Source organism: Haliotis rubra, unplaced genomic scaffold (genome assembly GCF_003918875.1).
Source record: "Haliotis rubra isolate DU_JTF1 unplaced genomic scaffold, ASM391887v1 Scf24, whole genome shotgun sequence".
Lineage (NCBI taxonomy): Eukaryota > Metazoa > Mollusca > Gastropoda > Lepetellida > Haliotidae > Haliotis > Haliotis rubra.
The window spans coordinates 3,923,831-3,938,305 of record NW_025766447.1 but is presented as its reverse complement, the minus strand read 5'-3'; the positions used below and the strand labels follow the sequence as shown (position 1 = coordinate 3,938,305).

Here is a 14,475-nt window from a genome sequence, read left to right as displayed (position 1 = left end):
CTGCGATGTAGACAATAAAATACTGTTTTTAACTTTTGCTGCTTGTATAGCTTCGGGAATAGCTCCTTCAAACCACTTCATTGTTCTAGAAAAATATGCAAATCATGTAAATCTACGTGTTTTCCCACTGATGGTTTCTTTCCGGAAGTTATCCTTTCCTTGGCGAGCGTTCCGCCAAGGGAAATAACTCCCAATACATTATGTCTCGCGTATACATTATATTGTCAATTTTCACCGTCCGTACTCGGCGGAAATAGCTAAAAATAGGAAGGAAGGAATTGGATGGTACTAAGAGAATCACAATCTGTATTCGGTGTTTGACACGCTGCATTACTCAATTTGTGTCTATTAAACCACTTACCAAATCACTAGTCGGTAAAAGAATGAACATGGACAAAATGGCGGAAGTACCGTGTGACAGAATTTACTGATCATTTGCATACTATGTTTAGACAGCTGACACAACAGGAAGATTAGGACCATGTCAGTGATGTCTCTTAATACGGTACGTATCTTATGTTGCATTTTGTTCTTAAGGTGTTCAGAACATTTAAATCGGCGTGGTTCACTATTTGACAACAAAGCAGGCCATTGGCGCAGCTAGGGTCCGCTTAGCAAGTTTCCAAATATAGCTGCAAACAATACCCCGAACAGAACGGAGGTCCACTCGTCATATCAGGCGAGTGAGACATTGAATGCACAGCTATCTACTTAATGGAATTTGACCCACACTGAATGGGCCTCCTTTCAACATGAGTTGCATGTTTGAATAACATGTATGTCAACATGTCCTCTCCGGTTAGTTAATCGTTTATTACCATAAAAAATTGAAACATCAAATTATTATTCCTTTTATCTGAGGTCATGTGAGCCACTGAATACACTTTTGTTCACAATCACATGATTGTGTATCAAAGTATTCAAACTGTTCTAAGTACCATCTTGATGTTGAGTACACTATTACAGAATGAGTTATGGATCTACTGGATATGTAGCCAATTACAAGGTATGAATATGTTCGTTCTAATTTGTGAAACATAAGTTAAACTGCATGATAAGGTAAGATCACAATTGTTTGTGTTTATAACATTGAATAGTTTGATTTTGATGGCTACGTTATCAATGGTTATTGATTCAGTCACATATATAAGTGCATGAAGTTAGTCTGTGTTCAGTATTTGAAAGCAGGAAGTGATATGATAAATTTTGAAAGATTGACAGTTTAGAAACTTAAATACTTCACTCACTATTTCTCAAACATTCTGAAGTGGCTATGGCTGCTAGTTGAGTGATTCTGGAATCTCATGCTAGCCATGGGAGTCAACTAGGAATTGCAAAATGGCGATCCAGTGCTTATGTTGTTTGACTTGGCTGCTTGTTTTTCCTATTACTCTGATGATAGTGATTGTTGTTCATGCTTTCAGGCACTGGTTTTATTGGTGTAGACACATCTCTTGTCCATGTCCAAACTAGATCTCAGCAACCAAATACTATGTCTAAAATACTAAACACTTAAAGAACAAATAAACTTTGTTTTTTTTACTCTTTTAACTATTACATATGAAAGATTTGTGGTCAGTCTTATGCAGAACACCAAATTCATTCTTTAAAAACTTGTGGTTAATTAGTACCGAGCGAATAAAAGTTGCCTAAAAGTCGCCTGCTTCACTCTCGCCCGCCAACGAAACCACAGACATGTTACGTAACTCTGTCGCCAGAGCACTGCAGTGACGTCATATGAGGAAGGATTTTCAGTTAGTTGTATATAAAGTGTGTAGCAAGCTCGTCATTTTGATGATTTCTCGACATCAACGAAGAGATGCCAAATCGTTGCGTTGTCGTCAGTTGCTCCTAGAGGTCGGGCGATGGTCTCGCCATGCACAGATTTCCACAGGACCCCGCAGTTCGTGCAAAATGGGTTATGTTTGTGAGTGCGAAGCGAGCGTTGTGGAAGCCTGAAACGATATCTTACTTGTGTTCAGATCGCTTCACAGAAGTTAAAGAATCAAAACTACTTACTAGTCGTAGTAAAATATGTATATGATTGATGACCATAAAGATTTTCCATGACACAACTTGTAACATAACGATTTCTTCCTCAGAAGCGAGGTTGTGGTCAAAGTAACAGTGATACTGTAAGTAGTATTATATTGACACCCACCTCGCTTCCACGAGAGAAATTGTTATGTTATATGCTATGTCATGCAAAATCCTATTGGCCATCAATCAAATACATATTTTACTATCAGTAGAAAGTAGTTTTGATTTTGTAACTCGGTGAAACAAACCTAAATAGCATTTATACTCAGACTGGCGGATGTTCGCGACAGGGCGCTGCCATTTTTGAAAATCGTGAAGTCACGGGCTAAAGTCTGTTAGAATATTAATGAGATTATGGTTTGTTTTCATCAAGTTAGAAAATCAAAACTACTTTCTACTCGGAGTTAAATATGTATTTGAATCATAACCAAAAGCATTTTGCATGACACAACTTATAACATAACGATTTCTTCCACGGAAGCGAGGTGGGGGGTTGAAATGACAATACCAAAGCGACAAATTTCTTGCTACATTCACGTGGTTAACGTGCACTCACCAGTATGTAGATACTAGTCAATGTACGTCTTTATATTTGGTCTTATAATCCTAATTAGTTTATTATCATACTTGTATGCATTTTGAAACTAAATAAAAAGCAGACGATCTGCTGATACTTATAGTGCATTTATAACAGGACTGTAATATCTAGACATTTTATAGTTTGCCAATGTGAATGATAATTCGCACACACGCCCTAGTGTATGTCTCATTACACTTCATGGCTTAAAACAATGATTCTGTTGAATGCTACAACAAATGAATAAAAAATAAATGCAAATATTAAAATTAAAACAGGTTAAATTCATAGGAACAATGTCAGGCTATTACCTTGTTCGAGGAATGTATCCATCAATATCCACAAAAACGAGTGATATGCCATTCATCTGCAGCTGTTCAAAGTAATGTGTCTTTTAACAGTGTAGTATACGAAAAAGTGACATCGTTTCAGGCATGTCACATTGGTGCATAGTCTCATTGGTCACCCAAGATAGCACACCTGGCAACTGATTGCATAATGTCCGCCATTCTTTAAAAACGGTAATTTAGTTAGCCAATAATGAGCAATCAATCACTGTATTGGCGGTTAATCCTTTGAAGGAAGGACGTTGTTTTTACGCAGACACAGACACGACAGAGTGTATTCAGTACAGATTAGTAAATCTACAAACATAAACACTACCTTTTGACAAATCTGCTGTGTAAGATAAAAGTAATTAATCAATCAGCGTGTTATCGGTTAATCCTTTGATCGATGTTTATAATGTTGAATATTTACTCCAGACACAAGAAATGCCAAATGGGAACCTTTTTCGGGTAATCTAAGTGGTGTTACCACTAATTATACCTATTATAAATTTGTTAACTGACCATCAAGTGAATGATGACAAATAACATGTGTAGATTTATACCACCTAACACGGGTTACAACGAGGGAGAATTAATTGCTGTATTGCATGCAATTTTAATTGCATGTGAAAACTTATGGGCCGACACTGTTTTGAGAATACAAACAGAACTTCATTGTTGCATAAGAAATACATATAAGCATTTGCTGTGTGCTAAAACTGTATGTACCTATTTACCTAAGTAAAATTTCAGATTCTTCTAGCAATGGCAAAATAGGGTTGTTTAGTTTACCGATTCAAATAAATCAAATGTCAATTTTTAATATCATACGTAATAGACGTCATATTTTTACATGACATGATTAAATATCGAGGTAAAAAAACACAGAAATGGGATCAATTTGGATCAGTCATTATACAAATAAGGCCTAACAACACCAAGCGATTTTGACAGAATCGTCTATGAAAACAAGTTGTAACTTGGAAACTAGGCAAAGCAGGAGACAAAATTATATGACAGTAGATTGTGAGAACATATAGCTTTCATTTTCCACAACAGTTGTCACGATTTCAGGTTTGTACAAACCTGTAAACAAGATAATTTACCCCCTGAAATGTAGATGAATTCTGCATCGGCCCTCATATCTATTCCTCATATGACGTCACAGAGACGCCCTGCTCTGATTGGTTGAAATTTCGTTCGCGGTTGAGAATTGTGCACTGTTGTCAAAAAGGTCAATTTAAGTTGATTAAAGATTGAAGTGAGTAGTTTTAATGACGGGGTTTCATTTATAGCGATGCCAGTTAGTGATTTATGTATTTGTACCCCCCTAGAGTATATGTGATCTTTAAGAAACACATAATTTCTTGTTATGTTATGTTTCTGTCAGTATTTTGCTCGTTAGGTTTTGTATTTCACTTGCGAAACAAACAACAGTCATGAATCATTTGTATGACAATGTGGTGCTCCAACATTCAGTTAAGAATTGGCTTTGACTTTGTGGGAGTTTCACGGAGAATGAACTTTAATGGAGCAAAGGCTACACTGTATGAACATTGGAGTTTGATATTCAAATAATACCTTTAGATGATAAGAGTGTCTGCATCAGTTAGTTGATCAGAGTAACAGTTTGTCATAATTCATTTGCATCAAATACATTTACTTACAAATGGCTGACATGATAAACAAATGAACGATAAACATGATAGGTGAAATTTCCAAATATGTTCATGAACTTTAGGTGATGAAAGTGTCAGTCATCCGATTGTTGATCAGTTACCCGATTGTTGAAGGATGATCTTAAAGATGTGTTCAAAGGATTGTAAAGTAAATTCTTACAGTTTTATTCAGGAATGTCGAAATAGTCTGTCTTTCATTATGTCACTTTCATGAATAGAGTCTCTCAGTTCTTTATTCATGTGAATGTACTTTATGTAGGCCATCAGCCGATGATACAACGTTATACATCAGCAGCCTTTAACTTTAAGCTGCAGCGAGGACGATTGTTAGCATAAAAAATGAACAAGGCAAGATTTCTTAATGGAAATGATGTGAACATGATAATGTGCTGATGATTTTGATTCCTGTTATATATGACCCTGATAATAGGGTCATGACTTGATTATTTACAGAACTGCAAAGGGCAGTTTCTACCCAGACACGGTGAAATGAAACTGATGGTCTAGCTGATACATTACTTTATTTCATGAACAGCTTTTATTCGTTATTCATTCATAAAAATGAGCATGACAAATTTGCTTCTTCTGTATAAGGTTTTGTGTTACATTATTGGCGATTGGTGCATTTAGTCTCTCTTCACCAATCCAAGCTTATCATAGTTTCACTGACCACTTCAATTCATCTTCGAATGAACACCACAATAACCAATTTTGCAAATTTTGTTTTGTAGAGTAGAGTTTAACCTACCAATCCTTGGAATTTCTGATTTATTAGGAAGCAATTGGTGCTATAAAAGTGGACTATTATTATTACGGTTATTGTTATAAATCCTGTGTGTAAACATTTGCTATATATCTTAGTATTTGAACTAGGCTGGTACATTAAAGGTCTCAAATTTAGTTTTCTATCTTATCATTGTCTCTTTAAAGCATGGTAATCATATTGTTTATGCTCATTTATGTAACAGTGAATCATCAGTTTAGCATGTTTAGTACCTATGGTCCTGCATTTGGATTGGTAGTGATACTGTGATATATGATGATATCCCTGACCATGTTCACAGTGCACGGTCACAATGATATGAGCTAAATGATTTCACAAACGCTGTCTGTGCTACAGTGCTAGTGTTGGGAATTGGTTGAAATCTCACAATTGATGATTGGTTCATTACCAATGAGCAATCATTGAAAACAATTGGTTAGCTTCATTCTTCAGATTTTCCAATTCAGATTGTTATTGCAGATAAGTATTACATGGTTCTCTGTTGTTGTTTTTGGTTTTTTTTAGAAACTGCGCAAATTGCATTTGCAAAGGACAAGGTATGATAAGGGTGGTTTTTGGCCCACAAACAGAATTGGTTGAACACATGTTATTTGTTTAGAGACAAGATTGCTTTGCATAAAACTGCTATTTTTTAGATGATCTGAGGCGTAATTTCAATGCAGAGGGGCCCAAAATGGGTTTTATCAGTTCCCTTGAAAAATAGCAAGAAGTCTGAAATATCAGTGTGCCATAATGACTTAGTTACAACTATCATTTTATTTACATACAAATAACATCAGTTTTACAACAGGTATTCATGATGAAAAAACATGTCAACATCAATCACAAGGTTTTAACTTCAAGGGGCCCAATTAGGGTTGCAATACATTGTGGACAGTAATTCAATTACTTGCCAGTTGTTTACCAAAACACTCATTACTCACAACTTTCTTTGCAAATATAAACTATAGGTCACTTTTACAACATGTACTAATGATAACCAATCCTGTCGCACTAAAATCACAGGGGCCCGTTTTGGGTCTAATTTCATTTTGGGCATAGCTTGATTTTAACAAAGTGTTAAAACTCAGTATTTACAACCATTCTTGCAAATATACAGTACACATCTCATTCACAACATGTTGTTACAATAACCAGTCATGTTGCACTAAAAATCACAAGTTTTGACCTCAAAGGGGCCTATTTTGGGTGAAATTACATTCTTGGCACAGCTTGATTTTAACACCAAGTAAGTATTAAAAGTCAGTATTCACAACCAGTTTTAGCATACAGTAAACATCTCATTCACAACATGTTATTACAATAACCAATCATGTTGCACTAAAAATCACAAAGTTAAATTTTGATTAACATGCATAACCTATGAAATACACAATGCCATAACCTCACTCACATAATTCCCTGAAATGACCAATGTGACACCTATCTAGAATTATTTTATAAACTGATTTCATGTGACTATTACTGAGTATTAGTTGCCATGTCAACAGTGGTCTTCTAATCCTCTGCCATTCTATTGAACATCAAATGTAACTGGAAGCCAGGCGTTTCCACATTTAGGAAGTGCCACCATCTTTAAAGTCAGTTGTCAATTTAGATCTAAATATGACCATACCCCACCTTTTTTAGTTTCTGTCACCATGACTGTCATGTGAGAAAGGGAATTAACACGAAAGCTGTACAGGTAAAATGCCTACCTACCCTAAATTTTAAAGAAGTGTAATCGGAACCACAACATTTTTTTATTTGGCCTAATATAAATAATAGCGCTTTGAGCAAGATATTCATCCTTTATTGGTGCTATAAAAGTGGACTATTATTATTACTGTTATTGTTATAAATCCAGTGTGTAAACATTTGCTATATATCTTAGTATTTGAACTAGACTGGTACAGTAAAGGTCTCAAATTTAGTTTTCTATCTTATCATTGTCTCTTTAAAGCATGGTAATCATATTGTTTATGCTCATTTATGTAACAGTGAATCATCAGTTTAGCATGTATGATGATTTCCCCTGACCATGTTCACACAGTGCACGGTCACAATGATATGAGCTAAATGATTTCACAAACGCTGTCTGTGCTACAGTGCTAGTGTTGGGAATTGGTTGAAATCTCACAATTGATGATTGGTTCACTACCAATGAGCAATCATCGAAAACAATTGGTTAGCTTCATTCTTCAGATTTTCCAATTCAGATTGTTATTGCAGATAAGTATAACATGGTTCTCTGGGTTTTTGGTTTTTTAGAAATCCAAGAAATTGCATTTGCAAATTCCACATCCATTGTGAAATGATGCAACTTGCTACTTTAAAGTGATAACTAATCTATCATGAACATAAACCTCTTTGAGAAATGTTGAGTCATGACTTTTCAGTAAGTGAAGTGAGTTTTCTAAGAATTAAACATGTTTTCAGGCCCTGACAACTTTTTAGATAAGTTCCATTACCAAGTGTTTCAACAATTAAAAAAAGTAGGTCCAAATGGTTTGTGTTATTATGAGAAAATATGATCGATTGCTTGGTCGTTTGGTCACTGCAACCAATCTTCGATTATTTCAATTAATCGGAACACTACTAGACTGTGCCCCAAACATTTAAAACTACTGGCCTAAAATTGGGTCTTGGCATTATTTCCAGTAGCTGTTAGTATGGATTATTGGAATTTAGAAGAGGAACAGAATTTAACTAGAGACAGGCTTCAGACTGGGTCATGAAGTGGCACTCTAAATGGTGTCTTAAACATGTTAAAAGCTGATGACTGTTATCTCAAAGGAGTTTTGTCATTGCCGATAGACCCATGAGGTGTCATGTCTTCCCAGCAAGCTGTTGCACCAGTATGGTTCAGATTACAGATGGTTCTGGCATGATGCAGAGCTAGAATGTCTTTTGGCTCATGAATGTTTGTTCAGCATGTATAGGAGAGGCTGATGCCTAATGTTTGTTGATATCTTACAACATTGGTCAGAGATATGGTGTGTTGACAGCTACACTATTTACTGTGGATACTTTGTTTGTTGTTTCATGGTGCACTCTGAAATATTCCTCATTATGCAACAGATGCGTGTGAATAATCAAGTCTGGACCATACAAACAAGTGATTGATACAATGAACAACATCCATTCCTGTCAACATCAGGTGACATGCAAGTCACCAAGACTTTCCACTGAATCTAGTTGTCAAACAACAAACATGGGTTGCTTAGGACATATTTTTAAACAAAACATTAAATCTCCATCATTTGTCCATTGAGGGCGAAATACTTCACTCCGGCTTTCAGTGAAGTGGATAAAGTGGGATAGATCACTTATACATCAGGTACTTCACTTGTCTCCTGCAGCGCTGATATTAGCCACCTATCCAATTTACACGATACAAACTGCCATGCTGTTACATGCATGTTTTTGTTGATGACTTTGTATTCATGCAAATATTGGATGATTTACATAATTTAATTATGGCATTATCAGTGTACCAAGGTACATGTAGGGCTGTGGCATTGTTCTAGTTATCAAATATCTGACCTGAAAGCTACTGATGAACTCTGGAAGTTGAACATACACAAAGCAGTTGTTATATGTTTAGTGTAAGATGCTGCATCACATCTAAACCTTCAGTTGACCCTGTCTACATCCTGTTTCAGACTGAAGGTGATCTTATACGAGTCGGTCGGACACGGGACTGGGCTGCGAAACAGGCAGGGCAGGCTCTGTACCCAGGCGGCTCCATACCAGAGCAAACCAGGTAAATGTAGATTTTCACTTGGACAGGTTGTGCCACAATAATCCGGGTATTTATAACATGTCATAAGGAAGATTGTACCACAAAAAATCCAGGTAAATGTAGCTTGTCACTAGGATAGCACAGGTTGTGCCATAACAATCCAGGTAAATATAACATGTCATTAGGAAGATTGTACCACAACAATCCAGGTATAATTGGCTTGTCACTAGGATGGGCTGTACCACTATAATCCAGGTATATATGGCTTGTCACTAGGATGGGCTGTACCACTATAATCCAGGTATATATGGCTTGTCACTAGGATGGGCTGTACCACTATAATCCAGGTATATATGGCTTGTCACTAAAATGGGCTGTACCACTATAATCCAGGTATATATGGCTTGTCACTAGGATGGGCTGTACCACTATAATCCAGGTAAATATATCTTATCCTCAATCTACTTGAAATGTCCCCAATATCTATAAACTCCCAAATTGAATTTTGCAACGTGAAAGATTCATGATGTCAGGATATTATATTTTATAATATTTTCCACTTTTCAAACATGGCAGAGGATGTAATGAGGAAATGACATTATTACTTTGATTCCCATCATGTTAATGAAAGCAATGTTAAAGTACCTCTCATTATAAGACAATTAGAATTTGTATTATCCCATGCCATGTTCATTGTTAAAAAACAGTTCTTAGACTGGGCATCTGTAACTGTATAGTGAGTGAGTATGGTTTTAAGCCGCTTTGAGCAATATTCTAGCAATATCACGGTGGGGGAAACCAGACATGGGCTTCACACATTTTCCCCCTGTGGGGAATCGAACCTGGATCTTTGGCGTGATGGCCGAATGCTTTAACCACTAGGCTACCCCCACCAACCCATTAACTGTATAGTATCTCAGTGGGCTTGCCCTATAAAACCAGCGCAAGTCCAGCAAGCAGCCACACAGACTTATGCATGCACCTCGCTGTATGTGATGTGAAATCCAGTCTCATGTCGTTTGATGTGAAGTAAGGGCACGGTGACCCACAACCATGATGGTCAAAGTACACTTGTTGCATCAGAAATGTATTGCTCAGGGACTCATATTGGACAGACGTTTTTTGTTTCCTCAGGAATTTCTTCCGTCTGATTATCTGAAGCACTTAAATGACAGATTTAATGACAGATTTAATGATCCACAGATTAATGAAGATGTAGTGACTGTGTAAGGGTTCAAAGTGGCAGATTTAATGATACATTTATTAATGAAGATATAGTGAAGATATACTGTGTAAGGGTTCAAAATGACAGATTTAATGATAGATTTAATGATACACAGATTAATGAAGATATAGTGACTGTGTAAGGGTTCAAAATGACAGATTTAATGATAGATTTAATGATACACAGATTAATGAAGATGTAGTGACTGTGTAAGGGTTCAAAATGACAGATTTAATGATAGATTTAATGATCCACAGATTAATGAAGATATAGTGACTGTGTAAGGGTTCAAAATGATAGATTTAATGATAGATTTGATGATACACAGATTAATGAAGATATAGTGACTGTGTAAGGGTTCAAAATGACAGATTTAATGATAGATTTAATGATACACAGATTAATGAAGATATAGTGACTGTGTAAGGGTTCAAAATGATAGATTTAATGATAGATTTAATGATACACAGATTAATGAAGATATAGTGAATGTGTAAGTTACTAGCTATACCACAGCCCCCCACTAATTGACTAGATTTGGCTAATTACCCTGGAATATTTTCTTTATTCGTATACTACAGAAAAACTATTGAATCTTTTTCAGTTATTTCTTCTGATATGTTTAGACAACATATTAAAGTAAATAATATCAAAAAATGGTGTTTGTTGTTTATTCAGTTAATTAGTGACAGCGAGGTGAGTGTCAGCTTTGGCAATCTGTCAAAGGTCGCGTCCCGTGGACCGTTTGATGGCAGTGCCCAGTTTCGTCGGGGTGTTTTCAAAACACCATGGTGCAGCTGTTTTAAGTTGAAATGTCATAGAAATTGGTGGACAGTAAGATCAGAAGATGGTCTTTCTTGTGGTATATTTTATATTTCGACGAATGCTGAGGAACGATGTATAATTGGCGTTTGAAAAACTCCCCATTTTCAAGTAAGTACACTCGCCATTTGCAGGGTAAGTCCGTTTTCAATCTGTAACATCAGCGTAGCATAAAGAGCAACATTTCCCCTTTATTTTGATGTATATATCAACAATATTAAAATTGGTTAACACGGGCGTGAGATCGCGTAATATGAAACTAGTGCCCGTTCAAAAGCGTGCCATTTTTCACCCCTCGAGCCCGACCCATGCACTAACGCTAACAGCAGTAGAAGCGCACATCACTACGGTTTCGACCTCTGTCTGACTACTACAGAAAAACTATTGAATCTTTTTTCAGTTATTTTTTTTCTGATATGTTTAGACAACACATTAAAGTAAATAACATAAAAAATGGTGTTTGTTGTTTTTCGGTTAATTAGTGACAGCGAGGTGAGTGTCAGCTTTGCCAATCTGTCAAAGGTCGCGCGTCCGTGGACCGTTTGATGGCAGTGCCCAGTTTACGTCGGGGTATTTTCAAAGCACCGTCGTGCTGCTGTTTTGAGTTGAAATGTCATAGAAATTGGTGGACAGTAAGATCAGAAGATGGTCTTTCATGTGGTATATTTTATATTTCGAATGAATGAAGAGGAACGGTGTGGAATTGGCGTTTGAAAAACTCCCCATTTTCAAGTACTTTACGCCATTTGCAAGGTAAGTCCGTTTTCAATCTGTAACATCGCCGTAGCATTAAGAGCAACATTTCCCCTTTATTTTGATGTATATATCAACAATATTAAAATTGGGTAACACGGTGCGGAGATCGCGTAATATGAAACTAGTGCCGTTCAAAGCGTGCCATTTCACCCAGAGCCCGACCCATGCACTAACGCTTAACAGCAGTAGAGCGTAGATCACTACGGTTTCGGCCTCTGTCTGACAATATCCTATGTCAAACTGTTATGCATAGTAAATGGTGATCGATGAATGCTAAAATCGTCATCTACTGAAATGGATCTGTATGAAAATATTTGACATCGTAATATCTCTTTCCCAGAAACCGTTCCCACCAAAGACTGAGCTATTTTCACTCGGTTCTATTTACGGTTCATATTGTGGTGATTTCCGGTTCTGTCTGTAAACAGCATGATATTTAGCTAGTGTAGTTGACAGAAAATGGATACATATATATGTGTGAGTATATTGTTTCGCTAAAAGTCATATTTCTTGTAGTTTGGCGATCACATGTCAACAAATTGTTTTCGCGGTAGAAATAGCGAGATCGCGCAACATCTCATCGGTGACAGGTCAAATTGTTCCATGCACAAAAACTATCCGGCATGACATCAAAAAAGTGCTCCCGCATAACCTTAGTTATGGTTACAAGTATTTAACATTTATAGAGCAAAACCAGTAATTACAAAGACACAATTCTAGAATTTATCGATCTTGGTTAAATAGTAGTTTAGATAGCATATTTTACCGATCACTGCTCCAGATTTCATCTCGTTATATTACTGGGTATGTTTTAAATAAATCACCGTAGATCGCATACAACGCGTGTGCACAGCTGATTGCTATTTCGGTTCTGTATACGACAAATATGCACATCGTAATCTTTATCCCTGCATATAATAAAATGCCCAGCGTGAACAAAATTACAACTGAAAAGGTACATAATCTTGTCATGGTTAAGTTGTTTTGATAACGCCTTTCAGTAGAGAGTAGGGTAATGGGGTAATGTCAATCATGAGCTTAATACACTAACAATGCGGCAGGAGATACAATCTATATTGTGTTTATTGAAATTATTCTAAGCAACGGCTGTGATTTATTGTCTATTCCTCCAGCATCGGTGATCGTAAATGTTATTTCTAACGTCCGGTAATTTGGACAGCTCAAGTAGCTTAGATTACGCTAAACTTTTTCATGTTTTTATGACCATGGCAACACACACGTAACTTCTCACACATTTTAGATTGCCTATAAAATAAATCTCAAGCGATGGGCATCATAAGCTGACATTCACACTGAAGTTAGAACTTTATCAACATATCCACAGTAAGTTATATCAAATCAACATTTGAAGGATTTCCATAACTTAGGGACGAGATATTATATCTGCATTTAATAAATTCCTCTGCACAAAATTATTTATTCATTGGTTAAAAATGAAGCATACAACTTTATGGATGATAACTACTTTTTTATTGCATATAGCAACGCTTCGATGTAGACTGCGTCAAGCTAAAGGTGAATACAACCAAGTGACTAACAACACTACTCCTGGTAATATAATTCATTGTTAGAGGCCACTAGGGGACTAAGAACAACAAATGAGACTGGTATCGGGCTAAAATAAACAAGAGGGGATTTAGTTGTAATGACAAACTATTAGCCAAAAGGGAATTAAGTCGTAATAACAAACTGATAGGGTTGTTGTTACAACTTAATCCCCTTGTTTACTGGCATTGTCACCTGTCTCATTTTGTTGTTGTTACTGTTAGTCCCCTACTGGCCTCACACTATTGCCTATACTAGCTTGTATTCAATTATATGTTGTTGTTAATGTTAATCTGCTTGTTTGTCGTAACATTACTATGTATACATGTATATACCTCATCTTCTGGTTGTATTCACTTTATAGCTTGATAACGGGTGCTAGATTACACTGAGAACAACACCCACGCTTATCTGGTAATATACAAAAGTCATCCATCAACTTGTGTGTTTGATTTTTTGACTCACAAAACATCTAGAAGGCAGATCAGACAATATTTATTGTTTGATTTTAAAAAGTGCATTTGTCACTGTAAGTACAACAACATTTCAGCTGATTTTTCTGTTTTACTGGTGGTAAATCCCAGATTAAGTAATATAATAACTATATGCACATCTTAACTGATCTGAAATTTTATGTAGAAATTCGAAATTAATCATTATTTTCATCAGAATATTTTGTAAACATTTATAGAATTGTTATGGTAATCAGTACATTTCTAACTGGTGTGAGGAACGTTAAGCTAATGTTAACAAAAATGTATATAATATATATTGTTATTCAGGTCAGATCATCTGCGCCTCCTCGGCATCTCATCCCTTCAGCTATGAGTGAAGTTCCTTCACCCAACCAGTATTCCAGGGATGACTCATAGTCCATCATCAGATGTCAGTTTAATTTTTAAGTAGCCTCAGCCATCCTGAGCCGAAATCTGGTGGGAGAAATGTTTTTCCTCCCAAGCAATACGTAACCACC

The 14,475-nt window shown here is 36.3% G+C and overlaps 1 protein-coding gene across 2 annotated transcripts in view; it reads left to right on the top strand.

Moving 5' to 3' along the window:
* The first annotated feature begins 209 nt into the window (after positions 1-209).
* The window catches only part of LOC124278658 (stAR-related lipid transfer protein 3-like), a 68,356-nt gene continuing 54,090 nt past the window's right edge, over positions 210-14,475 (top strand). The window contains exon 1 of one of the 2 annotated variants that reach the window (XM_046714429.1): positions 210-505. In XM_046714429.1, coding sequence (XP_046570385.1) covers positions 482-505 — 24 coding nt within the window. In that variant the 5' untranslated portion in view covers positions 210-481. Of the gene's footprint in view, positions 506-672; positions 799-14,475 lie in introns of those variants that run through there. The other variant, XM_046714430.1, reaches the window with a different exon arrangement.